The sequence below is a fragment of the Dermochelys coriacea genome, chromosome 6 (assembly GCF_009764565.3).
Source record: "Dermochelys coriacea isolate rDerCor1 chromosome 6, rDerCor1.pri.v4, whole genome shotgun sequence".
Taxonomy (NCBI): domain Eukaryota; kingdom Metazoa; phylum Chordata; order Testudines; family Dermochelyidae; genus Dermochelys; species Dermochelys coriacea.
This window is the reverse complement of record NC_050073.1, coordinates 101,145,444-101,173,338: the sequence shown is the minus strand read 5'-3', so window position 1 is coordinate 101,173,338 and position 27,895 is coordinate 101,145,444. Positions and strand designations below refer to the sequence as shown.

The 27,895-nt window shown below is 42.9% G+C and overlaps 1 protein-coding gene across 16 annotated transcripts in view; it reads left to right on the top strand.

Annotated features, from left to right (window-relative positions):
• DICER1 (dicer 1, ribonuclease III) overlaps nucleotides 1–27,895 on the top strand; it is a 119,141-nt gene that overhangs the window by 34,535 nt on the left and 56,711 nt on the right. For 7 of the 16 annotated variants that reach the window (XR_006281896.1, XR_006281897.1, XM_038405511.2 and 4 more), the window contains 6 exons: nucleotides 1,138–1,215; nucleotides 14,195–14,391; nucleotides 18,789–18,951; nucleotides 19,464–19,594; nucleotides 21,727–21,861; nucleotides 27,402–27,562. Coding sequence is in view for 14 of the 16 variants with exons in the window: in XM_038405511.2 (XP_038261439.1) it covers nucleotides 14,248–14,391; nucleotides 18,789–18,951; nucleotides 19,464–19,594; nucleotides 21,727–21,861; nucleotides 27,402–27,562 (734 nt within the window). In the remaining 2 variants the exon portion in view is untranslated. Of the gene's footprint in view, nucleotides 1–119; nucleotides 690–1,137; nucleotides 1,216–11,691; nucleotides 11,882–14,194; nucleotides 14,392–18,788; nucleotides 18,952–19,463; nucleotides 19,595–21,726; nucleotides 21,862–27,401; nucleotides 27,563–27,895 lie in introns of those variants that run through there. The other 9 variants (XM_043515987.1, XM_043515984.1, XM_043515980.1 and 6 more) reach the window with 5 other exon arrangements.

Below are 27,895 nucleotides of genomic sequence, written 5' to 3'. Positions count from 1 at the left end.
CCTTTCCTTCACCCCTTTGCAGAGTGGTACAAAAGGGCTATAGTGTGGACCAGAAACTGGCTCTATATGTTTTTGTTCTGCTAAAGTAGGAACTTTCCTTTGTAAAACTTACGGACACTGTTTTGTTGTTTCTAAGGCCTGGGCTGCATTAGAAATGTTTGCTGGCATATCAGTGTCAATTAGAAGTGTGCCTATTTGTGCACTGGCAAAAGTATACACAGCATACGCAGTTGTGCCAGCATAAAAGCCCTTTTGCTGGTGTAGCTTATTTTACTCTGAGAATTGGTATAAACTATGCTGACAATCAATTTTTTCATGGTGTAAACTGCATCTACATTTGGATTTGCTGGTATAGCTATAACAAACACTTTTAGTATAGACCTGACTGTAGTATCCATTCTTTAGTCTCCTTTCTCAATAGAGATACCACAGTTTTAACCTAGGACGGGGTGGGCAAACTATGGTCCACGGGCCGTTTCAAGCCAGCCCACGAGCTCCCGCTAGGAAACAGGATTGGGGCTGCAATACGCGGCTTGGCCCCGCTCCGGCACTCCAGCTGGGCTGCTAGGATGGGGCCGCACCATGCAGCTCCTGGAAGCTGCGCTGTGGCCCCGCTCTGAAGGTCAGGGGCTGCTCCATGCCTAGGAGCTGGAGAAGGGACATGCCACTGCTTCCGGGAGCCGCTTGAGGTAAGCACTGCTCGGAGCCTGCACCCCTGATTCTCTCGCTATGCCCTGATCCCCCTCCCGCTCTCCAAACCCCTCAATCCTAGCATGGAGCACCCTCCTGCACCCCAAACCTCATCCCTAGCCCCATCCCAGAGCCTGCACCCCGAGGCAGAACCTGCACTCCTTCCTGCACCCGTGCCCCAGCTCTGATCCCCCGCCGCACCCCTCAATCCCAGCCCAGAGTACCCTCCGACACCCCAAATTCCTCATCCCCAGACCCACCCCAGAGCCCTCACCCCTTTCCACACCCCAACCCCAATTTTGTGAGCATTCATGGCCCGGCATACAATTTACTATTCCTCGATGTGGCCCTCAGGCCAAAAAGTTTGCCCACCCCTGACCTAGGATGAGGGACTTCAAAGGTCCTTAATTTGCTGAGACTTAAGTTCTAAATTGTCCACCATTTCAGGAGGTCAGGAAGAATCCGTCAGGAACTCCAGCTGTTGACAATACTACATGGGTTATAGAAGAAGCTCTTCAGAGGCAGGTCAGTCTAACATGAGCCTCATCATAATCTGATCTTATTAAAATTATTAAATAGGCTTTGCTGAGTAACAAACAAAAAAAGCTGGTTTCAGAGTAGCAGCCGTGTTAGTCTGTATTTGCAAAAAGAAAAGGAGTACTTGTGGCACCTTAGAGACTAACAAATTTATTAGAGCATAAGCTTTCGTGAGCTACAGCTCACTTCATCGGATTTTTATTCTCTCAGTTGAGAAAGCAACATTCTGCTTACATGTTGTATAGAGTGTATAAAGGTGATCTTTTTGGTTCACATCTTACTATACATGGCCTTAAAAACTCTAGGGTTTTTTGGTTCAAGAAGGGAATTAAAAATGGTTAAATAATTGCACTGTATTTCCACTGAAAGATACCTCAGGGAAACTTGTTCCTAGAGGGCTTTTGAGTATTTCAGCTACAATACGTTCTCTTTGCACTTCTGAGTTTAAAGAAAACAAACCCAAGATCCAGTAATCTCTTAGAAAAGTTTGGAAAGACAAAACAAAGACTAAGGCTCTCTTTCTAGAATGCTTCAAGTGAATGCCAACACAGAGAAAGAGAGTTTCATACAATCATATTACAGAGATTATAGAAATGGGAAGGACCCATTAGGTCATCTAGTCCATCTCCCAAGGTCAGCTTGTTTGACTAGTTCCCAAGTGTGGTTCTTACAGTTAGAGGAAAGAAACTTACTTTACACAGGACTCTGAAGTGCAATCCAGAATTCTGAACTCTTCATTTTGGAAATATCCAAGAAATTAATTACTGTGGAAAGGGAGAGAGTCCTATTTCAATGAAAGTGAAACTTTTCCTACTCCATCTGGTTATTGTTGAGATTTTTCTCCAAGGTTAGAGAATCTTTCATGCAAGACTTCTACTTCAAATGAAAAACAAAGTTTGAACTCCCGAAGTAGGCTGAAATCTTAGTAAGGATAAATAATCACAATACTGTTTTAATTTTCAGTTCTTATGGTCACCAAATGATATCTTTGATAAAGCAAATGGAAGTGAATAAATTTAATGCTGTTTTTTAAATTAGCTACAAATGTATATGCTACCTTTTTGTTAAATACTAATATTGTGAAAGGTGTATTGTGTGTATGCCCCAAGTTTGGCAAAGAGGACAATTTCTGCCTCAAAGACTTTATCCACCAGGAGAGCAGCAAATTTCAAAGCAAATAAGTCATTAAATGTACAAAAATTGGAATAGAATCTCTCCAAATTTTGTAGGAGCGGGCATGGAATGCTTCCAGTGAGTTTTCCATTTCATGGTTTAATGTTTACTTTCATCTGTTGATGCTCAAGTTCCATTACATTTTCTCTTTGATACCCAAGAGATGGAACAGGATATTTTTGGATCTTTCTGGGTTTTATTTAAAATGACGTATTTGGCTGATATATAGAACTTTTTTCTAAAAAGATGGTGTTTGAGTGCTGTAGCGAGAGATAGCAGTTAAGCAGAGAAATTTTAATGCAATTTTTGTACAGTTGATGAGTGACTTGCTTTTAAATTTGCTGCCTATCCTGTGGATTCATTCTTGGAAACTTTTTTCTTCTACATCTGTGTGTTATTTAGAGGGGAAACTAGAAGTTTGTTGGTAGAGTTAAAGCTAGGTACAGAACTTTCGCATCACTAGGATTGTCAGATAGAAATTCATAGATCAAGGTTAGTGACTGCTGAAAGACCAAGTTACTTTACTTAACTATTGGATATGAAAACAATTATTGTCTGTTGATGAAACAGAAAAATCCTAAAATGTTTCACAGATTCATGTATGATGTATTACACACACAAGAACTATGTTAAAACACATTAAGTTGCAAAGTCAAGCACTGAAAAGTTAGGAAATGCCACAATTATGGTTGCATATGCCACCTTAATTCAGCCCCTTTGTGCTTACATGGTGACATACTAGTTTTTCCACAGGACTCCTGTCCTCATTTAGTTCACAAGAGACATGGTGCTTACTTACTGAGCACCTACTCAGTATTTTGTTCTCTCATTGTTTGTGACCCCTCCAGGCCTTATTTACTGCATCCTGCTCTGAACACAGAAATCCTGCTCTGAACACCAGAAAAATCCAAAGAAAATAATTCTATGGCACAACACTATAGTATCCAGGGGCTTCACAAACAAATTTATCTTCACAATACTTCTTTGAGGTAAGGGGATGGTATCCTCATTTTACCGATGGGGAGCGGAGGCACAGAGATTAAGGTCAAAAGTTTCCACTAACTTTGGGTACCTAATTTGAGATGACTGGGACCTGATTTTTTTCTAGAGTACTTGCATTTTGTAACAGTTTATTTGGTCAAAGCACAGTTCTCAGTCTTCCTAACTTGAGATTTCCTAAATAAAGTGATTTACTTTGCAACTTTAATATGTTCTTTTAACATAGTTTGTTTATAATATGTTTTATTTATACATACGTGCGCGCACAGTGTAAAATCTATACAGAAAATAAAAAGTACTCACCCCCTGCTGAAGTGCAGCCACCTCAAGAGTAGAATGTAGTCATTTTTAATGACACTAGTTACTCAAACTGAAATTACAAAGAAAATGTTTACTAGGCAGAGTATTACTGAAGTAGTAATGTGAGCAGGATTCTGGAGTTAATACTTTTTGCTCTTTCAAATCTATTCTGGAATCTGTTTAATGAATGGGCTAATCAGGACCTTGATTTTACATTTGAAAGATTTCAGCTCCAGCAGCACATTTTCTCCCCATGAGACTCAGGAAGGGGAGAAAATATTGCTGTGAATGGACCTACCACCTACTGAATCACTGCCGCTCTTTGCTGCATCTGAGTTTTTCTTGGAGGTCTCCCATTTAAACACTCACAGCCCAAAGTGATATGGCTGCTCTCTTACCAAGGCTAGTAGGCCTAAAATTGGTCCTGTCAGTTTTGTTTTGACACAGCAAAGAAGCTTGCATGTGGTGCTGCCTCTGCTCTGTTCTTGTAAACCAGCAGATACTTCAAAATTATTGTATAAACTATTTTTCCCTCCCCAAGTTTGGCTTCAACAGTTTGACAGGTTTCAGAGTAGCAGCTGTGTTAGTCTGTATCCGCAAAAAGAAAAGGAGGACTTGTGGCACCTTAGAGCCTAACAAATTTATTTGAGCATAAGCTTTCGTGAGCTACAGCTCACATCATCGGAGTTTTCACATTCACTAATTTACAAAGTTCATGTAGAAGATCAAGATTAGCAGATATGTTCATTGCCCACACTGACCTGGCAGTCAACTTGTAGCGAAGTGAGACTTACTGGTTTGGCACCTCCTGCTGGTTGCCCTGGGAATTAGCTTGCTTCCAGCTCAGAGTGCCCTCTGCTGGCCGGCAGCTCACCTGCCTCAGGCCCTGTGTCCCTCCTGGACCCCGGTGCCCCTTACCCTGCCATTCTTCTCCAACAGGACCCCCACTCTCTGGGTCCCCCCTTCCAGGGGAACCTTCAACCCTCTAAGCCCACCTTGCCTCAGGGGTTACTGCCAGTCATCATCTAGCCCCTGTTCACTGGGGCAGACTGCAGTGTAATGGCCAATCATCATTGGCAAGGGGGGTTTAGACCTGCTGCCTTTCCCTGCAGCCCAGTACGTCTCTAGGCCTTCCTGTCAGGCTGCAGCCTGGGAGTTCTCCAGGCCTGAGCTCCCCAGCTTAGCCTGCCCCTTCCCCAGCACTGCTCTGTCCACGGTACCCTTTGCTCCTTCAGGCAGCTAGGTCCAGTTCTCTCCAAAGCTAGAGAGAGACTGACTTGCCTCTTGGCTCACAGCCCTTTTATAGGGCCCAGCCTGGCCCTGATTGGCTGTCTCCCAGTCTTTTCTTATTGGCTCTCAGCCCCATCCCTCCCCAAGAGCTGGCTTTTAACCCTTTCTGAGCCGGAGTGGGGTGACTGCCCCGCTACACAACTATTTTGACTTTGTCCAGCTGTTGTCTGCTTCTCTTCTTGGTTAGTTTCAGGGTCCAGTTAATTCCTCTCAGTAGATTCTGAACACAAGTACTTAGTTGTTGACTGTTTCCAATTAAAACCTTACATTTTTTTCAGATAAACTGATTAATTTTTTTCTTGGTTTCTAGATACTTCTGTACAATTTTGGTTTATTAAAGAACTTATTGTTTTTCTTGCTTTTGAAATAGAAACTTCGAAGGGTACAAATCTTTCATTCTTCTTCCAGGGCTTGCTCATGTCCATTCCGTGTTAGGTGTGTGCACTCAGCATGCACTGTTGCCAGAGATTTTTCCCTCAGCAGTGTCCATCGGGCTGGCTCTAGTACTCTCTGGAGCTACAGGCTCTTGCGCCTGTATAAGGGGTGCTGCTGGCCATGCACCCTCTGTTCCATCTTATCGCTCATGACAGTTGCTAGAACGACCCCTCTTTCTTCGGCAAGGCTTCTTCCCAGTGGGATTTGGGCTCTAATCCCTAGTTTGTTAATTAAATCTAGTTTTCAATGTTCATAGATTTTGTAGTTCGTGTTAGTTAATAATTAGTGTAGCTATATAGTCGCTATCATTGAGGGACTCACTTTGCCCCAGGGGCTGGGCATGCCCTGGGCTTCAAACCTTGCGTAAGTGCCAGATTTGTCAGGACTTTAGACACCACACCAAAAAGGACAGAATGATAAGACTGAAGGCTATCCTAATCTCAGACCAGCCTCAGAGCCAAGTTACTCCGATTCTGCACCAAGCACTTTGGCTTCAGCATGAAGCCTTCCTCCGGCACCACGCTCTTCTTGGCACCGCTCACCATCTACAGTGTTGAGAAAGAAACATAAAAAGCAGCACACCGATAGAGGGTGCTCACCAGTGCAGAAAAAGAAAAGCATGGGGGAAGGAAGCTCAGTGCAACCTGCACCAGGCTACTTCTTCACCCCCAGTCCCATGGTGGCACCGTTGGCTCCACTCAGAGCATTTAGTCTGGTGCAGGACTCTCTGCCGACACCCAGAAGCTACTGCGGCACTAGTGGTCTCACTGTCCCAACAACCCTGGAGGCCTTTGCAGTGGCCATAGATTTACTTTCACTCCCAGTCACCCCGGCTCCAATGGGACAGCTGTCTCCTCCGATTACTGAGAGCAGGAAAGAGCAGGGAGTGTTAAGCTCCTTCCTGGCACCGGGCCCTGTGGCACCCTTTAGGGGCAAACTGGCTCTGATCCTGTTGTTACAGCCATCTCTGTTCTGCTGCCAGTCCCCATACTCTTGGCATCATATGGAGGCAGAGAGGGGTATTGCTCCACCATGGTCACCAAGGGAGGATTCTTCATCAGAGTCTGAAGGGGAAACCTATGTGCTGCCTAAGAATCACCACCAGTACTCAGCCTATGCGCCACCGGACCTCGGTGTGGGTCCCCTCGCTGTCACCTGGCCCATGGGTCAGTGGTCTATGCAGTGGCCATACTGGAACCATTGGGGAATTACTCTGGTACTGGGTCCTCCCTCCCATTGATCATACTCTGTGGTTTCATAGAGGTGGGCTACTGCACCTTCCTGCTTGGCACCAGACCTAGATTCCGGTACAGACATCCAGGAGTTGGCTTCTGTGGACATCGTTGAGGCTGAGGAAGAGGAAGGAGTCCCTCCTCCGGTGCAAGCTGCCTCCTCGTCCTCCCCAAACGAGGCTGTATAGGGGCCCAGTAGCTCACTTCCACAGGACATCTTCAAGGCCTATCAGGATCTTCTGGGAGTGGAAACTGAGGAGCTTAAGGAAAAATCCCACAGCCTTATTGACATTCTGGCTGCAGTAGCTCCCTCCAAAGTGGCCTTCCCCATTAATGAGGCTGTAATGGGTCCGGTCAAGGCCCTGTGGAAAACTACTTCTCTGCCCTTCACCTCAGAGAGGGCAGAGGAGAAATACTACATGCCAGCAAGTGGGTTTGAGTACCTGTACTTGCACACACCTCCCACCCCCAGGTTCCCTGGTTGTGTCGGCAGCCAACAAAAGGGACAGGCAGGCACATTTGAGCGCTACCCCCAAACAAAAAGACACAAAAAAAACTGGACCTGTTTGGGAGAGACGTTTATTCAATGGATAGCCTTCAACTGCATATCTCTAACCAGCAAGGTTTGTTAGGGAGTGTAGCAGGGTGGCTGCTCCACTCGTTTACTAGATGATGCTTCAGCAGGCCAGGGAGGCGGTGCATGTGGGTGGCCAATCAGAGAAAGCCTGCTAGGGAGTCAGTTAGAGACAGCCAATCAGACTCAGCCATATATAAAGGCTGCCCAGGAAGGGAGCGGGCAGTCTCTCCTTGGGGTCAAGGGAGGAGGACTGACTCCTGACCTGGAAGGTAGCACCTTGGACAGAGTAGTGCTGGGGAAGGCCAGAAGGAGCTGGGGAGTGCCGGCCAAGGAAAACCCCAGGTTGCTGGCCTAGGCCCAGTAGATGCGTAGGGCCGAAAGGGAAGTGGCCCAGGGACAATAGCAGGGCAAGGGGAGAGAAGGAGGGCAGAGAGGCTGCCGCTAGAGGGTCCCTGGGTTGGGACCCAGAGTAGCAGGTGGGCCTGGGTCCCCGCCTTCCCCTTGTGCTACACGTGGCTGAAGAGGAGCGTGGCCTGATCCAGGCTGTGGCTGGTCCCTGCGATAAGGGGCTAGACTTAGAGGCTACAGCTGGCCACTACAACAGGTGTAGATCATGGACTGCTGATAACACCAAATCCACGAAGGGGGTGAGACCGGAGCAGTGGGCACTGCCAGTGTGTCCCGAAGAGGACGCTGCCGAGCGGGGGAGCAACGAGGGTCCCCGAAGCAGTAGAGCAGATGAAGGGTAAGGTACTACATGAAAAAGGTGCTCCATGACTGGACAGAGCTAATTCCCAGAGCACCCAGCGGGAGGTGCCAGCGGTGGTGATTCCTAACCCTGTCACAGGAAGATAGAATTGCAATCTGTGGGACTTCCTGGCCAAGTTTAAAAGCTCTCTGCCTCAAGATTCAAGGCAGGAATTCTCTACCCTCTTGAAGGAGGGTAAGAATGTGGCCAGGACCTCTCTCCAGGCAGCTCTGGACATAGCTGACACAATAGTCAAGACAAAGGCCTCAGCTGTCACCATGAGGTGTTGCTCTTGGCTCCAGTCCTTGGGACTTCCTCATGAGGTCCAGCAATCTATCCAGGACCTCCCTTTTGAAGGCTCCTCGCTGTTCTCAGAGCAGACAGACACAAGCCTTCACACCCTGGAGGACTCAAGGGCCACCCTCCAGTCCTTGGGCCTCTAAGCTCCAGCTGCTTCCAGGAAGCACTTCAGGCCCCAACAGCCACCTCGTGTTTTGGTGCCATCTCTGAGACAGGAGCCCTATAAAAGGAAAAAGAGAGTTTACAAGAGACATCAGTCTCTTCTGTCCATGTCAACCTCCCAGCCAGGGTCTCATAGGTACTCCGATGGGCCCAAGCAGGTCTTTAGAAGGTATGCCTGAGCGCACTATACCAGCTCACTCGTCAGATCTTGCTCCCCCTTTTTTGGACCGTTTGTCGTGCTTCAGCCCGGTATGGTCCTGCGTAATGTCAGACTGCTGGATGCTAAGTACATTGACAATTGGTTATACCTTTCAGTTTTCATCCACTTCTTCCTCCCACCCACATCCTTCTTCAGGGACCCTGCTCACGAGCAGCTCCTTACCTAGGAGGTGCAGCCCATCCTGTGAATGGGGGCCTTATGGAAGTTCCTAAAGACTTGAGAGGGAAGGAGTGTTACTCCCAATATTTCCTAATCCCAAAAGCCAAGGGGGGCCTCCAGACCATTCTGGACCTGCATCGCCTCAACAGATATCTAAAGAAATTGAGATTCCTCTTGGTCTCCCTGATCTCCATCATTCCCTCCCTGTATCCAGGGGACTGGAATGCCACCCTCGACTTAAAGGATGTGTACTTTCACATTTTTATCTTCTGTGGCCACAGAAGATTTCTCGGATTTATTGTGAACCAGTGCCACTACCAATTCGCCACTCTTCCTTTCGGCCTGTCTGTAGTTTCTCAGGTTTTTACAAAGTGTATGGCAGTAGTAGAGGCCTTTCTCAGACGGTGAGGTGTCCAGGTCTACTGTACCTTGATGACTGGTTGATCAAGGGTCGGTCAGAGGCTTATGTGCGAACAGCATCAGCACGGTCCAAGCCACCTTCCTAGCGCTGGACCTGTTGATAAACGAGGAAAAGTCCACTCTTGCTCCAGTTCAGAGACTAGAATTTATTTGGGGCAGTGCTTGACTTGACCCAAGCCAGAGCCTGCCTTTCCGAGGCCCGATTCCAAACTGTCAGACCTGATATCCAAGGTTATGGTCCACGCAGTTACGACATCCCAAGTTTGCCTCAGGCTACTGGGGCATATGGCTCTATGCACTTACGTGGTTTGTCATGCAAGTCTCAGGCCCCTACAGACGTGGTTAGCGTCAATTTACTCCCCCAACAGACACCATTTAGATTCAGTGCTCACTGTTTCACCCCTGGTCCTCACCTCCCTGGACTTGTGGAAAGACCCAAGGTCAGTGATGATGGGAGTACCCTTTGTTACCCCTTCAGCCATCAGTGTCCCTAGTGTCAGACCTAGGTTGGAGAGCCCACCTCCACCTCCTCAGGACTTGGGGCCTATGGTCCCAGGAAGAACTGTCCCTGCACATAAACTCAGGGCTGTATGCTTAGCCTATCAAGTGGTGTTCCCTCAGATCTCAGGCAAGGTGGTGCAAGTTCTGACAGACAGTACCATGGCCATGTTCTGTATCAGCAAACAGGGAAGTGCTCAATTCTCTGCCCCATCAGGAGGCCATTCATCTGTGGGACTTCTGCATGTGGCACTCCATCCAAATCGCGGTGTCACACTTCCAGGATCCTAGGATGCACTGGTGGCTCAGCTCAGCTCAGCAGATTGTTTTTCTCTGACCACAAGTGGTCCCTTCACTTGGAGATTGCCAGGTTCTTCCCCCAAAGGTGGGGTTCTCCCCAGGTAGACCGGTTCATGACCAAGCAGAACAGGAAGTGCCATCAGTTTTGCGCAGGCACAGTCCAGGCTCCCTCTCCGACGCCTTCGTGTTCCCATGGATAGGGCTTCTGCTGTATGCTTTTCCCCCAGTCCTTCTGGTTCCCAGGATCCTCCTGAAAATCAAGCAGGACAAGGTGAGGGTTATTCTTATAGCCCTGTCGTGGCCATGTCACATCTGGATTGGCACACTGCTGGATCTATCAATAGCATCCTCTCTTCCACTTCCGCTCCATCCGGACCTCATCTCAGAAGACCACCGCTGGTTGCTCCTCCCCAACCTTGCCTCCTTTCACCTAATTGCATGAATGTTACATGACTGAACCCGGAGGAGCAGGCCTGTTCAGAGCAAGTTTGACAGGTCTTATTAGGTAGTAGGAAGCCATCCACTTGGGCTACCTACCTGGCCAAATGGAAGCGCTTCTCCCTGTAGGCATCTCCGTGAGATCTCTTTCAGGTTTGTTCTTCCCTTCAGGCTATCTTAGAGCAAGTAGTCTATCTAAAACAGCAAGATCTGGCCCGAGTGTATTTCAAAGTGCACTTAACAGCAATCTCAGCCTTCCACCTGCCGGTGAACGGCAGGTCAGTGTTCTCTAATTAGATGATGGTTCAGTTTCTCAAGGGATTGGAGAGACTCTACTCTCAGGTCCGTGAACTAATCCCTCCATGGGACTTTAACCTGGTTCTGATGGGGCTCACGGGCCTTCCTTTCGACCCATTAGCATCGTGCCTGCTACTACTTCTCTCGTGGAAAGTCGCCTTTCTGGTGGTGATTACCTCATCCAGAAGGGTCTCTGAAATCAGGGCCTTACATCAGAAGCACCATACACAGTGTTCTTCAAGGACAACTTCCAACTGCATCTCCACCCATCTTTCCTGCCAAAGGTGGTCTCACAGTTCCATAGCAACCAGGCTATTTTCCTGCCAGTCTTCTTCCCGAAGCCTCACAAGAACTCTCAGGAGCAGCAGCATCACTCACTAGATGTTAGACGTGCCCTCACCTTCTATATTGAGTGGCTTAAATCCTTTTTCAAATCCACACAACTCTTTGTAGCAAAGGCAGAAAAGATGAAAGGCCTTCCAATATCAGCCCAGAGGATCTCCTCCTGGATAACTGCCTGTATTCAGGCTTGTTGTGAGCAGGCGAATGTCACACGTCCAGCCTGTCCTAACCACTTACTCCGTGGGAGATCAGGCCTCTTCATCTGTATTCCTTGCACAAGTCCCAATCCAAGACATCTGCAGGGCAGCAACTTAGTCATCAGTGCATACTTTTGCATCCCACTATGCCATCACTCGACAGGCTTGAGATGACGCCAAGTTTGGAAGACCAGTGTTACAGTCAGCATGTCCATGAACTCCGAGCCCACCTACTGAGGGTACTGCTTGTGAGTCCCCTAAAGTGGAAGCAAGCACTCAAAGAAGAAAAAATGGTTACTAACCTTCCATAGCTGCTCCTGTTCAAGATGTGTTGCTCATGTCCATTCCACAACCCACCTCCTACTCCTCTGTTGCAGTTGACTGAGAAGAAGGAACGGAGAGGGTGTGTGGCAGGTGGCACCCCGTATACCAGCACATGAGCGCGCGGTTCCAGAGGGCACTAGAGCCAGCCTGACGGATACCACCGAGGGAAAAATCTCCAGCAACGGTGCACGTACCTAACATGGAATGTGAGCAACACATCTTGAAGAACAACAGTTACAGAAGGTTAGTAACTGTTTTTTCTGGCTTACATCCATACCCATTTTAGACTATGAACTTGTCAAATCTCAAAGCTAAGCAAACATGTCCCTGCCCTTTACTCGGATGTGAGATATATTATTAGGAAAACCCTGCTGCTGTAGAAGGTAATGGTGGTGGTTCAGGAGGAGGCCTTTTTTCCTCAAGTCAATACTGGTACTTAACCCAAATTCCCATGACATTATGCTGTTTCAGATGCCGTTTACCTGATAAGACAATGTATGTCATTGTATGGCATTACTCATGCCATTTGTGCTCATTAGAGATCCCATGGTATTATTTGTTTCACTGTAGGGTGGTTGCTTCAGTAGTATGACCAAAAAAATCCAACCATGGTAGTTACATTCTATCTTCTTACATTTCTACTGAGTTTAAATTGGACACACAATTCTTCATTTGCCTCCAAAAAAGACTACTGCTTTGGCAGAGGGAGATTGCTGTACTTTAACCCTAGAAATGGCAACTTTTCCTGATGATAGGCAAAAAACAAAATTATGGTTTTAGAACAAACGTGATGCTCAGTCTTTTACAAACACAGCCAAAACTGCTTATGAATATGAACTTTATCCATAATTGATGTCTCATCAGATAGATGGCATCTGATGTAGCATAACGTCATGGGAGTTTAATGTCTGGCTTAAATGGAATTTCAGGAAGTTAGTCACTGTTATCATGGAGGGATATGAAAGAAGGAAGACATGCTCCATTTCTGGCTTTATGTCCAAAATTGAAAATTTTTTAAAGTATTTTGGTCACTGGAACATGTTCCTGGAAAAAGGAAGAAACGTTCATGCAAATTTTCTGAAATTAGTTTAGATGTGTCTCACCAAATTTTAAACCTGGGTATGAGCAAAACCCATAGCATCCGCAGCTACAAAATTCACAGTATTCTCAGCTTCCCCTTTGTTTTGAACTACACTTTCTTCTTTGGAATTCTGTAGCTGTTCTCTTCCAAACTTTACAATTTCTACTTAGTTGAAACTAAAATGTTGAATCGCATCTGCCAAATGTCAGCAATATTGTCATACGGTTCCTTGGCTAATGAAGTGTATGTCTCTCCTCCATCAAAATGCATTTTGGCCTAGGGAAAAATGCATTGGGCTACGAGTCAGAGTCCAAGTCGTCCCCGTTGTGCTGACTGCTATTAATTATAGATGATTCATAGCACTACTTATTGAGCAAGGTCTTGGGTGCCATACCCCTGAAGTGAAGACCCTGGGACACTGCTGAGGGTAGAACCTCTTTGACAGAGCCAAATCTCATCAAGTAAACCAGACTGCCTCTCGGAATATTTAGGCCAAAGCTTCATACTTGCCTGTGCTGTCTGTGAAATGGGGCTACTCCTACATATATCCATAAAGCACTGTGAGACGCACAAATGAATGATCCTGTTGAGCTATGTTATCACATACCATTTTCTACAAGGTGGTGAAACAGGATTGCTGTAGTTTTTTAATCATTTGCTATACATTTTTGAGGTCCTTGATACACACTTTTAAAATTTAAATTAAATTATTAAAATGTAAATCTATTACACCATTTCAAAATTAAAATATTAATTTGACCTCTACATGTGTCTGGCTTCAAAATTAATATATTTTTTGCTGTCGAAAACTTTGTATGATTGTACCCAATGAGTTTCTAGTTTCCCTAATCTGACTGATATTCTGCATTGTTTTTTCTTCTGGGGAATATTCAGAGGGAAACCTGCGTCACATTACTTCCTCCTCAGAATTTTTCCAGTGAAAGAGAGAGACTTATCTCTGTTCTTTTCAGAATTTTAGAGAGAAAAAGTGGGTGAGGTAATATCTTTTATTGGAGCAACTTTCCAGAATTTTATCATCTTACTCTGTTTCACTTACAGATTTGTGCTAGTTCCACTTTAACTTCTCATATCTTGTAATTGAACATATTTCTGGATCTTGTCAATTGAGACTGTATTAACAGAATTAAGGCAAATTCAAGAGTGTGAACTTGACGTTACTCTGGGTTGCCCCTTAAAAATGCAGATTCTCTGAGTTTTTGTGACATTGGTTAATAATATGCTGTCCTCAGTATAAATATGAAATTGAAAAATGTCTGTTTATTTACAGCTCTTAATTTACCTCTTTCTTGTTGTTGTTGTTTGTTGTTGTTCTATAGATATGAGTAAACAAAAGGCTAGAACTTCCAAGAAATAAATTTCCAGTAAAGGTGTTCCCAGATAAACTCATACCGAAAGCCTGTCATTTGCTTTGTGCTTTTAATAATGCATGATTTTAATGCCTTATTTTTTCATAGTAAGCTGTGCTGGAACAAAAATGCAATGAAAGAAACACTGGATGAATGAATGAATGGAAAGCCCTGCTTTGCAATCCCTCAGCATGGCAGGACTGCAGCTTATGACCCCTGCTTCCTCACCAATGGGTCCTTTTTTTGGACTGCCATGGCAACAAGAAGCAATTCATGATAACATTTACACGCCAAGAAAATATCAGGTAATAATGACAATATTTTATTTTTCATTGTATATGAAAAATACTTCATTTTCATTCTATCTGTTTATTCGAGATTACCTTCATGAGACTGGTTTTCTTGTTTTATGTGCATTTGTGTTAAGAGCTTTCCATTGCAGTGGGACCACTAGATGATCAAGATGGTAAAGGAGCACTCAAGGACGACAAGGCCATTGTGGAGAAACTAAATGAATTCTTTGCATCAGTCTTCAGGGCTGAGAATGTGAGGGAAATTCCCAGACCTGAGCTATTCTTTTTAGGTGACTTATCTGAGGAACTGTCCCAGATTGATGTGTCATTAGAGGAAGTTTTGAAACAAATTGGTAAATTAAACAGTAATAAGTCACCAGGACCAGATGATATTCACCCAAGAGTTCTGAAGGAACTCAAATGTGAAATTGCAGAACTGCTAGCTGTGGTTTGTAACCTATCATTAAAATCAATCTCTGTACCAAATGACTGAAGGATAGCCAATGTGGCACCAATTTTTAAAAAGGGCTCCAAAGGTGATCCTGGCAATTAGAGGCCAGTAAGACTGACTTCAGGACTGGGCAAACTGTTTGAAACTATAGGAAAGAACAGAATTGTCAGACGTATAGATGAACATGATTTATTGGGGAAGAGTCAACTTGGTTTTTGTAAAGGAAAATCATGCCTCACCAGTCTGCTAGAATTCTTTGAGAGGGTTAACAAGCATGTGGACAAGGGATCCAATGGATATAGTGTATTTAGATTTTCAGAAAGCCTTTGACAAGGTCCCTCATCAGTGGCTCTTAAGCAAAGTAAACTGTCATGTGATAAGAGGGAAGGTCCTCTCATGGACTGGTAATTGATTAAAAGGTCAGAAACAAAGGATAGGAATAACTGATCAGTTTTCAGAATGGAAAGAGGTAAATAGTGGTGTCCCCCAAGGGTCTGGACCGGGACCAGTCTTATTCAACATGTATATAAATCATCTGGAAAAAGGGGTAAACAGTGAGGTGGAAAAATTTGCAGATGATACAAAACTACTCAAGATATTAAGTCCCAAGCAGACTGCAAAGAGCTATAAAGGGATCACACAAAACTGGGTGACTAGGTAACAAAATGGCAGATGAAATTCATTGTTGATAAATGCAAAGTAATGCACATTGGAAAACATAATCCCAATTATATGTATAAAATGATGGGGTCTAAATTAACTGTTACCACTCAAGAGAGAGATCTTGGAGTCATTGTGGATAGTTCTCTGAAAACATCCACTCAGTGCGCAGTGGCGGTCAAAAAAACTAACCATGTTGGGAATCATTAAGAAAGAGAGAGATAATAAGGCAGAAAATATCATATTGCCTCTGTATAAATCCATGGTACACCCACATCTTGAATACTATATGGAGATGTGGTTGCCCCATCTCAAAAAAGATATATTGGAATTGGAAAAGGTTCAGAAAAGGGAAACAAAAATTATTAGGGCTATGGAATGGCTTCCGTATGAGGAGAGATTAAAAAGACTGCAACTTTTGAGCTTTGAAAAGAGAAAACTAAGGAAGGCTATGATAGAGGTCTATAAAATCATGATTGGTGTGAAGAAAGTAAAGAAGGAAGTGTTGTTTACTCCTTCTCTTAACACAAGAACTAGAGATCACCAAATGCAATTAATAGGCAGCAGGCTTAAAACAAACAAAAGGAAGTATTTCTTCACACAATGCACAGTTAATCCATGGAACTCTTTGCCAGAGGATGTTGTGAAGGCCAAGATTATAACGGGGTTCAAAAAAGAACTAGATAAATTCATGAAGGATAGGCCATCAATGGCTATTAGCCAGAATGAGCAGGGATAGTGTCCCTAGCCTCTTTTTGCTAGAAGCTGGGAATGGGCGACTGGGGATGGATCGCTTGATGATTAGCTGCTCTGTTCATTCCCTCTGGGGCACCTGCCGTTGGTCATTGTCAGCAGATAGATAGGTTAGATAGACCTTTGGTCTGACCCCGTATGGCCATTCTTATGTTCTTATTGCAGTGCTCACTCTACTTCTTAACAGTTGCAGCAATGATAATGGTACCATACCTCTAGCCAACTGGAAATTCAAGACATTATTTTTCTGTACCAGCCACTGTTTAGTTTGAAAATTGGCCAAAAAGCATGTCTCAGGAGTATTGTCATGCTAATTTCTTTAATTATTTGAAAGCCTTATGTGTGAGGAGTGATCTGAAACAGCTGCTTTGATGATCTAAAATGTTGGTCATCCAGCTATCAGAAAAAAAATTGCTTTAACTTGATATTTTTCATCTAACGCTGTGTTAGAGTGAATCATAGAAGTATTTCAACATGTAGAAGCCATACAGGTATAAATGTGTAACCCTTATTAAGACGGTATGGCTCCTTGTCCTTCTCTAGTGGCTACGCCTCATAGGCCGGTCTACGCTGGGGGGGGGAGGGAGGGATCGATCTAAAATACACAACTTCAGCTATGAGAATAGCATAGCTGAAATCGACGCATCTTAGATCGACTTAGAATAACTTACTTCGCATCCCCATGGCGCGGGATTGATGGCTGCCGCTCCCCCGTCGACTCCGCTTCCACCTCTCGCCCTGGTGGAGTTCCGTAGTCGACAGCAGAGCGATCGGGGATCGATTTTATCGCATCTTCACTAGACGTGATAAATCAAGCCCCGATAGATCGATCAATACCTCCCAATCCAGCGGGTAGTGTAGACATGGCCATAGAGATTAGAGACTGCTGCTGCCTTTGAGCTAATGGATCTGGTCCTTTTTGCTCAGCTGGTGACTCATATTTTTAGATCCAGAAGTCATCTGCAGGAATTAAACCAAGGACACCAAACTAGGGACATAATTATATGTAGTAAAGATTTATTTAATCAGATATTTACAGCACTAGCAAAGTGAGGTACTATATAAACCAGGTTGTATTTTAAAAGCTAGAGCTGATAACTTGTTTCCATGTTCTGAATGAAACCTGACAATGTACTTTGTGGTAAATCAATTTCTTGTCCTATAAAGTCAGTGGTAGTTATTGGGGACTAAAAGAAAAGAAGTACTTGTGGCACCTTAGAGACTAACAAATTTATTAGAGCATAAGCTTTCGTGAGCTACAGCTCACTTCATCGGATGCATTTGGTGAAAAAAACAGAGGAGAGATTTACACACACACACACACACACAGAACATGAAACAATGGGTTTATCATATACACTGTAAGGAGAGTGATCACTTAAGATAAGCCATCACCAGCAGCAGGGGGGGGAAAGGAGGAAAACCTTTCATGGTGACAAGCAAGGTAGGCTAATTCCAGCAGTTAACAAGAATATCAGAGGAACAGTGGGGGTGGGGTGGGAGGGAGAAATACCACGGGGAAATAGTTTTACTTTGTGTAATGACTCATCCATTCCCAGTCTCTATTCAAGCCTAAGTTAATTGTATCCAGTTTGCAAATTAATTCCAATTCAGCAGTCTCTCGTTGGAGTCTGTTTTTGAAGCTTTTTTGTTGAAGGATAGCCACTCTTAGGTCTGTGATCGAGTGACCAGAGAGATTGAAGTGTTCTCCAACTGGTTTTTGAATGTTATAATTCTTGACGACTGATTTGTGTCCATTCATTCTTTTACGTAGAGACTGTCCACGTAAAAGAATGAATGGACACAAATCAGACGTCAAGAATTATAACATTCAAAAACCAGTTGGAGAACACTTCAATCTCTCTGGTCACTCGATCACAGACCTAAGAGTGGCTATCCTTCAACAAAAAAGCTTCAAAAACAGACTCCAACGAGAGACTGCTGAATTGGAATTAATTTGCAAACTGGATACAATTAACTTAGGCTTGAATAGAGACTGGGAATGGATGAGTCATTACACAAAGTAAAACTATTTCCCCGTGGTATTTCTCCCTCCCACCCCACCCCCACTGTTCCTCTGATATTCTTGTTAACTGCTGGAATTAGCCTACCTTGCTTGTCACCATGAAAGGTTTTCCTCCTTCCCCCCCCTGCTGCTGGTGATGGCTTATCTTAAGTGATCACTCTCCTTACAGTGTGTATGATAAACCCATTGTTTCATGTTCTCTGTGTGTGTGTGTATATAAATCTCTCCTCTGTTTTTTCCACCAAATGCATCCGATGAAGTGAGCTGTAGCTCACGAAAGCTTATGCTCTAATAAATTTGTTAGTCTCTAAGGTGCCACAAGTACTCCTTTTCTTTTTGCGAATACAGACTAACACGGCTGCTACTCTGAAAATTGGGGACTAAGTTAGCTTTAAAAATACCCATTGGCTCATCCGCAGTTCATGCAGGTAGAACTTCTGTGGACAGCTTTTGCTTTTGTTCATTGTTTTTAATTACTCCACCTGTGCAAATAGTGATTTTTATCATTTGCAAATCTAGGTTGAACTGCTTGAAGCAGCTTTGGATCATAATACGATAGTCTGTTTAAACACTGGCTCAGGGAAGACTTTTATTGCAGTTCTACTCGCTAAAGAACTGTCCTATCAGATCAGGGGAGACTTCAACAAAAATGGAAAGAGAACAGTTTTCTTGGTCAACTCAGGTAAGAAAAAAATGGGGTTTATTTGTTTGGTGTCTGTGTGTTTGTTTATTATGGGAATAATCCTTAGTAAAAGTAAGATAAAAGTGATTAGTTTTTGTTTCTGACATTCAGAATTACATTTATTCAGTCAGACATAGTTTGCAAGCTTCTTCATGTCCTTTACCCCCATGACTTTTGTCCGCTAGAAAATCCACTTTTTTTTGTTGCTGCTGTTTTGCTAGTTCCCAAGACCAGACCAAGTAGTGAGTGAGGGCCAGTTTACTTTGAGATGTTGTTTAATTTCTGATCTCTCTTAGTGGGGGACGAGAGACAAACATGGAATGGTATATTGTAAGCCGCTATGCTTCTCCGTATGGTGCTTGATTTTTGTCTTATAACTGTGTATTTCTAGTTTTATACGAATTTTAAAGGTGTTATAAAATTCATAGATATAATGGCATGTACACTTTAGTTTTAAGTATTTAAAAATTCTTTGCCATTTTGAAACTGAAAACTTTTTTTTTTTTTTAAAGCAAATCAAGTTGCTCAGCAAGTGTCAGCTGTCAGGACCCATTCAGATCTGAAGGTGGGGGAGTATTCAATTTTAGAAATAATTGAATCATGGACAAAGGAGAAGTGGAATCAAGAATTTGCTAAACATGAGGTAAGATATGTAATATAAACTGCCAAAAAAGTGACAAGTTTACAGTGTAGGTGATCTGGGGAAGAAACTAAGTTTTACACAAGCTAAATACTATGTTTTGACCAAGTCCTTCTCATGCTCAGTACAAAGTTCCAAATACTTGGGGTATTTACATGTAAACATAGAGATGCAATATTCCTGAGAGTATCCATTGTGTGTCTTTTGAGAAGCTGGGCTTCCAGTATTCCTTTTTTCAATCACCCTATCATCCATGACTCTGATGATGGTGCCCAATCAATATTAGTATTGTTGAAATCCCCCATTATTATTGGGTTTTCTATTTTTGTACTCCCTCTAATCTCCCTGAGCATTTCACAGTCACCATTACCACACTGGCCAGGTGGTTGGCAGTATATTCCTACTGCTATACTCTTATTATTCAAGCATGGAATTTCTGTCCATAGAGATTCAATGTTACTCTAATATTTTTAATGTATTTGACTCTATGGTTTCTTTCACATATAGTGCCACTCCCTCACCAGCACAATCTACTATGTCATTTCTATATTGTTTGTACCTTCATAATACTGTGTTCCATTGGTTATCACATTGGTTAACATTGGTGCCGTAATAGAGGTGCAAACTATATTTATTCCCAAAATAATAACAACAAAAACAGTAAAAGGACCAGAAAAATGCCAGTATCGCTAAACAGAGTAAAAGAGGCAAGTAGAAACCAAAAGAAATCCTTTTAAAATTGGAAATCTAACATCTTACTCTGGAAAATAGAAAGGAGCATAAACTCTAGCAAGTCAAGTATAAAAGTATAATTAGGCAAGCCAAAAAAGACTTAGAAGAGCTGCTAGCAAAAGACACAAACTAACAGCAAAAGTTAAAATACATCGAAATCAGGAAGCTTGCCAAACTATCAGTGGGACTGCTGGGCAATCAAGGTGTTAAAGGAGCACTTAAGGGGGAAAAGATTGTTGGGAGAAACTAAATGAATTCTTTGCATTGGTCTTCACTGCAGAAGGTGTGAGGAAGATTCCCATACCTGAGCCATTTTTTGAGGAACTGTCCCAGAATGAGGTGTCAATAGAGAGAGTTTTTGGAACAAATTGATTAAATGAAACAGTAATAAGTCACCATGAGCACATGGTCTTCACCCAAGAGTTCTGAAGGAACTCAAATATAAATTATCAGAACTACTAACTGTGATGTGTCACTGATTGCTTAAATCAGCCTCTGTACCAGATGACTGGCAGATAGCTAATGTGACATTTTTGTTTTTTGTTTTTTGTTTTTTTAAAGGCTCGTGAAGCAATTCTAGTAATTACAGGCTGGTAAGCCTAGCTTCAGTACCAGGCAAATTGGTTGAAACGATAATAAAGAACAGAATTATCAGGAACCTAGATTAACTCAATAGGTTGAGGAAGAGTCATCACAGCTTTTTTATAAGGAAATGATGCCTCACCAATCTACTAGAATTCTTTGAGGGTGTCAACAAGCATTTGATCAAGGGTGATCACTCAATATAGAGTACAGTACTTGCACTTTCAGAAAGCCTTTGAAAAGGTCCCTCACCAAAGGTTCTTAAGCAAAGTAAACAGTCATGAGATAAAAGAGAAGGTCCTTTCTTTAATTAGCAATGGGTTAAAAGACAGGAAACAAAGGGTAGGAATACTGGTCTGTTTTCATAATGGAGAGATGTAAACAGTGGGGTTCCCCAAGGATCTGCACTAGGACCAGTATTGCTCAATATATTCATAAATGATCTGGAAAAAGGGGTAAATAGTGAGGTGGCAAAGTTTGCAGATGATATAAAATTACCCAGGACAGTTAAGTCCAAAGCTGACTGTGAAGCGTTACAAAGGGATCTCTCTAAACTGGATGATTAGGCAAGAAAATGGCAGAAGAAATTCAGTGTTGATAAGTGCAAAGTAATTCACATTGGAAAACATAATCCAAGATAAACATACAAAATGATGGGTTGTAAATTAGCTGTTATCACTCAAGAGCAAGATCCTGGAGTCAACCTGGATAATTCTCTGAAAACATCTGCTCAGTGTATAGTGGCAGTCAAAAAAGCTAGTAATGTTTGTGGCAACATGCTAATAGCTAGTATTTGTTGCATTTCTCTTTTGTATTTTTAGGTTCTGGTTATGACATGTCATGTCATTTTGAATGTTTTAAAAAATGAATACTTATCCCTGTCAAACATTAATCTTCTGGTGTTTGATGAGTGCCATCTTGCAATCCAGGACCATCCGTATCAAGACATTATGAAGGTAGGTCACCATTATTTAACCTTTTTATCTTCAGCATCTCTAATTTCACTGAGGTTCAGATCACAAATCTGTTAGCGAAAAGCTCACTGGCTAATTTGACTTAGTGTAAAGATTAGTACTTAAAATCATTTTGGTATATATTGCTCTCAAGAACGAAAATATTTGAATTTTGGCTGCCATTTTTTGACAGAGTGATGTAGCGACTGGTAGTCAATGCTTTAACGCTATTCAAAAATATAACTCTTCATAAAATTGTTTTATTTGGTGCTGTGTAGGTTTTTGATTAAAAAAATTGTAAATATACTGTAGAGTTTCTTGAGTAGATAATTATTCTAGTATATTTATCTCAAGTAATTTTATATTCCAATTTAAAATATGTTTAATTATAATTGGGGCAGTAAGAACAATCGCATTTTATTTTATTTCATGTAGATGACATGGGCTTCCTTCATTAAACAAGTTGCTTGGGAACAAGAACTTAACGCTTGCTTGTGGTAAAAATTTCAGACTAGAAACATGAAACGTTTCAAACTTTCGCACGGCAGCTTAAATATGGATTTGTACCTTAAAAGGTGTTGCGTGTTTTTAAAATAAGATGCTTAAGTGTCGCTCCTCTTCACTACAAAACTGAGGATGAGAAACAATGGGAAGTGTACAGTGTATTTTGGGATGCTGAATTTACTGAAGAGTTATTGGAGTAAATTGACACCAGTGATGACATAGAATGGTGAAACCAGTATATTTACCATAACGTACATTGGTGATTGGTCAGGAATTGATGTAGTAGTGCAGCTAATTTTATTGTAAAAAGAAAAGGAGTACTTGTGGCACCTTGGAGACTAACAAATTTATTTAAGCATAAGCTTTCATGAGCTACAGCTCACTTCATCGGATGCATTCGGTGGAAAATACAGAGGGGAGATTTATATACACACACAGAGAACATGAAACAATGGGTTTTATCATACACACTGTAAGGAGAGTGATCACTTAAGATAAGCCATCACCAGCAGCGGGGGGGGAGGAAAGGAGGAAAACCTTTCATGGTGACAAGCAAGGTAGGCTAATTCCAGCAGTTAACAAGAATATCTGAGGAACAGTGGGGGGTGGGGTGGGAGGGAGAAATAACATGGGGAAATAGTTTTACTTTGTGTAATGGCTCATCCATTCCCAGTCTCTATTCAAGCCTAAATTAATTGTATCCAGTTTGCAAATTAATTCCAATTCAGCAGTCTCTCGTTGGGAGTCGTTTTTGAAGCTTTTTTGTTGAAGGATAGCCACTCTTAGGTCTGTGATCGAGTGACCAGAGAGATTGAAGTGTTCTCCAACTTGTTTTTGAATGTTATAAGTCTTGACGTCTCATTTGTGTCCATTATTCTTCTACGCAGAGACTGTCTGGTTTGACCAATGTACATGGCAGAGGGGCATTGCTGGCACATGATGGCATATATCACATTGGTAGATGCGCAGGTGAACGAGCCTCTGATAGTGTGGCTGATGTGATTAGGCCCTATGATGGTGTCCCCTGAATAGATATGTGGACAGAGTTGGCAACGGGCTTTGTTGCAAGGATAGGTTCCTGGGTTAATGGTTCTGTTGTGTGGTGTGTGGTTGCTGGTGAGTATTTGCTTCAGGTTGGGGGGCTGTCTGTAAGCAAGGACTGGCCTGTCTCCCAATATCTGTGAGAATGATGGGTCGTCCTTCAGGATAGGTTGTAGATCCTTGATGATGCGTTGGAGAGGTTTTAGTTGGGGGCTGAAGGTGATGGCTAGTGGCGTTCTGTTGTTTTCTTTGTTGGGCCTGTCCTGTAGTAGGTGACTTCTGGGTACTCTTCTGGCTCTGTCAATCTGTTTCTTCACTTCAGCAGGTGGGTATTGTAGTTGTAAGAATGCATGATAGAGATCTTGTAGGTGTTTGTCTCTGTCTGAGGGATTGGAGCAAATGCGGTTATATCGTAGAGCTTGACTTGTCTAGTTTTTGTAAAGTCCAGCCATGAGGAAGTTTGTGTGGAAGGTTGGTTCTTTATGAGAGTATCAACATCCATCTCGTGGCTGGACTTTACAAAAACTAGACAAGCCATTTACAACACACACTTTGCTTCTCTACAAAAGAAAAAAGACACTAAGCTATCTAAACTACTACATGCCACAAGGGGCCACAACAGTGGTTCCTGTAACCTACTCAGCAATATTGTTAATCTATCCAACTATACTCTTAACCCAGCAGAAGAATCTGTCCTATCTCGGGGCCTCTCCTTTTGCCCCTCCACCCCCACGAACATGATACAGTTCTGTGGTGACCTAGAATCCTATTTCAACGTCTCCGACTCAAGGAATATTTCCAACACACCTCTGACCAACATATTAACCCACAGAGACCTTCCTACCAACACTACAAAAAGAAGGATTCTGGGTGGACTCCTCCTGAAGGTCGAAACAGCAGACTGGACTTCTACATAGAGTGCTTCCGCCGACGTGCACGGGCTGAAATTGTGGAAAAGCAGCATCACTTGCCCCATAACCTCAGCCGTGCAGAACACAACGCCATCCACAGCCTCAGAAACAACTCTGACATCATAATCAAAAAGGCTGACAAAGGAGGTGCTGTCGTCATCATGAATAGGTCGGAGAGGCTTCTAGGCAGCTCTCCAACACCACTTTCTACAAGCCATTACCCTCTGATCCCACTGAGAGTTACCAAAAGAAACTACAGCATTTGCTCAAGAAACTCGATGAAAAAGCACAAAAACAAATCCGCACAGACACACCCCTAGAACCCCGACCTGGGGTATTGTATCTGCTACCCAAGATCCATAAACCTGGAAATCCTGGACGTCCCATCATCTCAGGCATTGGCACCCTGACAGCAGGATTGTCTGGCTATGTAGACTCCCTCCTCAGGCCCTACATTACCAGCACTCCCAGCTATCTTCGAGACACCACTGACTTCCTGAGGAAACTACAATCCATCGGTGATCTTCCTAAAAACACCATCCTAGCCACTATAGATGTAGAAGCCCTCTACACCAACATTCCACACAAAGATGGACTACAACCCGTCAGGAACAGTATCCCCGATTAATGTCACGGCTAACCTGGTGGCTGAACTTTGAGACTTTGTCCTCACCCATAACTATTTCACATTTGGGGACAATGTATACCTTCAAATCAGCGGCACTGCCATGGATATCCGCATGGCCCCACAGTATGCCAACATTTTTATGGCTGACTTAGAACAACGCTTCCTCAGCTCTTGTCCCCTAATGCCCCTACTCTATTTGCGCTACATTGATGACATCTTCATCATCTGTACCCATGGAAAAGAAGCCCTTGAGGAATTCCACCATGATTTCAACAATTTTCATGCCACCATCAACCTCAGCCTGGACCAGTCCACACAAGAGATCCACTTCCTGGACACTACGGTGCTAATAAGCAATGGTCACATGAACACCACCCTATATCGGAAACCTACTGACCGCTATTCCTACCTACCTGCCTACCTACCTACCTCCTGCCTCTAGCTTTCATCCAGATCATACCACACGATCCATTGTCTACAGCCAAGCTCTACGATATAACCGCATTTGCTCCAACCCCTCAGACAGAGACAAACACCTACAAGATCTCTATCATGCATTCTTACAACTACAATACCCACCTGCTGAAGTGAAGAAACAGATTGACAGAGCCAGAAGAGTACCCAGAAGTCACCTACTACAGGACAGGCCCAACAAAGAAAACAACAGAACGCCACTAGCCATCACCTTCAGCCCCCAACTAAAACCTCTCCAACGCATCGTCAAGGATCTACAACCTATCCTGAAGGACGACCCATCGCTCTCACAGATCTTGGGAGACAGGCCAGTCCTTGCTTACAGACAGCCCCCCAACCTGAAGCAAATACTCACCAGCAACCACACAACAGAACCACTAACCCAGGAACCTATCCTTGCAACAAAGCCCGTTGCCAACTCTGTCCACATATCTATTCAGGGGACACCATCATGGGGCCTAATCACTTCAGCCACACTATCAGAGGCTCGTTCACCTGCGCATCTACCAATGTGATATGTGCCAGCAATGCCCCTCTGCCATGTACATTGGTCAAACCAGACAGTCTCTGCGTAAAAGAATAAATGGACACAAATGAGACGGCAAGACTTATAACATTCAAAAACCAGTTGGAGAACACTTCAATCTCTCCGGTCACTCGATTACAGACCTGAGGGTGGCTATCCTTCAACAAAAAAGCTTCAAAAACGACTCCCAACGAGAGACTGCTGAATTGGAATTAATTTGCAAACTGGATACAATTAACTTAGGCTTGAATAGAGACTGGGAATGGATGAGCCATTCCACAAAGTAAAACTATTTCCCCATGTTATTTCTCCCCCCCACCCCATCCCCCACTGTTCCTCAGATGTTCTTGTTAAGTGCTGGAAATAGCCTACCTTGCTTGTCACCATGAAAGGTTTTCCTCCCCCCCGCTGCTGGTGATGGCTCATCTTAAGTGATCACTCTCCTTACAGTGTGTATGATAAAACCCATTGTTTCATGTTCTCTGTGTGTGTATATAAATCTCCCCTCTGTATTTTCCACCGAATGCATCTGATGAAGTGAGCTGTAGCTCACGAAAGCTTATGCTTAAATAAATTTGTTAGTCTCTAAGGTGCCACAAGTACTCCTTTTCTTTTTGCGAATACAGACTAACGCGGCTGCTACTCTGAAACATAATTTTATTGTGAATTTAAAATTGAATCTTTTTATGAATAAATGGAATTACTGAACCTTTAAAAAGCCATTGATAAAATATCCATTTGAGAGAGTGTGGATTTTGTTTTTGTTTGTTTTTAGATACATAGGTACTGATTTCTAAAGCTTTAAACTTTCTTTTGTTGTGAGGGCATTTTTGGCCCTGTGTATTTGCCCTAATTGAAGTGAACCAAGCAACTCAAAGAGCATCTCCTTCTGTATCTGGTTCCCCCCCCCCCATCATTCCTTCTTCCTCCCCTTCTTCCCCAATGAATGACAGGCTTAACCAGGGATCATGTGGTAGGTTTAATTTTTTATAGTGGTATTTTTTAATTCTTTGACATGATGTAAACACTTAAAATGTGGTCATTTATATGCTATAAATGTTGACAAGGTATCTCGCACCTGCTTTTATGTGCTTTGAATATCTCTACTTAATAGAATGTTTAGCAAATTTCTGCCTTTATATACTTTTACTTAAACAATAAAAGTTAAAGTTTTATATTTAACGTGTTTTAATTTTCTAATTTAACTTTAGTTATATTAGATTGAAAATATCCATTGTTCTTTTTCTGACACCAAGTGCTGAAATACTAGTTGAACCTGAGATCTAGATATCTATCTGTAAAGAATCAGAGGGGTAGCTGTGTTAGTCTGGATCTGTAAAAGCAGCAAAGAGTCCTGCGGCACCTTATAGACTAACAGATGTCTGTAAAGATGCACTCAGGATGCGTTGGTGCAGGAATTGTCAGTTTTATTACCCTGCTGTTCTGGTTTACTTCACAGATCTGTGAGAACTGTCCATCCTGTCCTCGAATTCTGGGATTAACAGCTTCCATTTTAAATGGGAAATGCGATCCTGCTGAGTTAGAGGAGAAGATTCAGAAACTGGAGAAAATCCTAAAGAGCAATGCTGAAACTGCAACTGATTTGGTGGTCTTAGATAGGTACATTTTAATACACAATTGTCAGTGTTAAATTTATATCTGTGTTTTCATATCAATAAGACGGAGGAAAGAACACTATTAGTAGCTATATATTTAATGTTCATGGATATATGTGTGTATCTATAAAATTATACATACAGTGCCATCACTTTATAAAAAAAAAAATTGATACTAAGTTTCTTTCCAAGTAGTGAGAGCTTTTAAATATTTTTAAAAGGTGCGGTGAAGAATTGCCTAAGAGAAGATTTCTGAAAAGCAGCTGTTCCTTAGACTGATAGCTTTTTGGGGCAGAGACTACAATTTATTATGTTTGGAAAGTAACTAGCATATTAT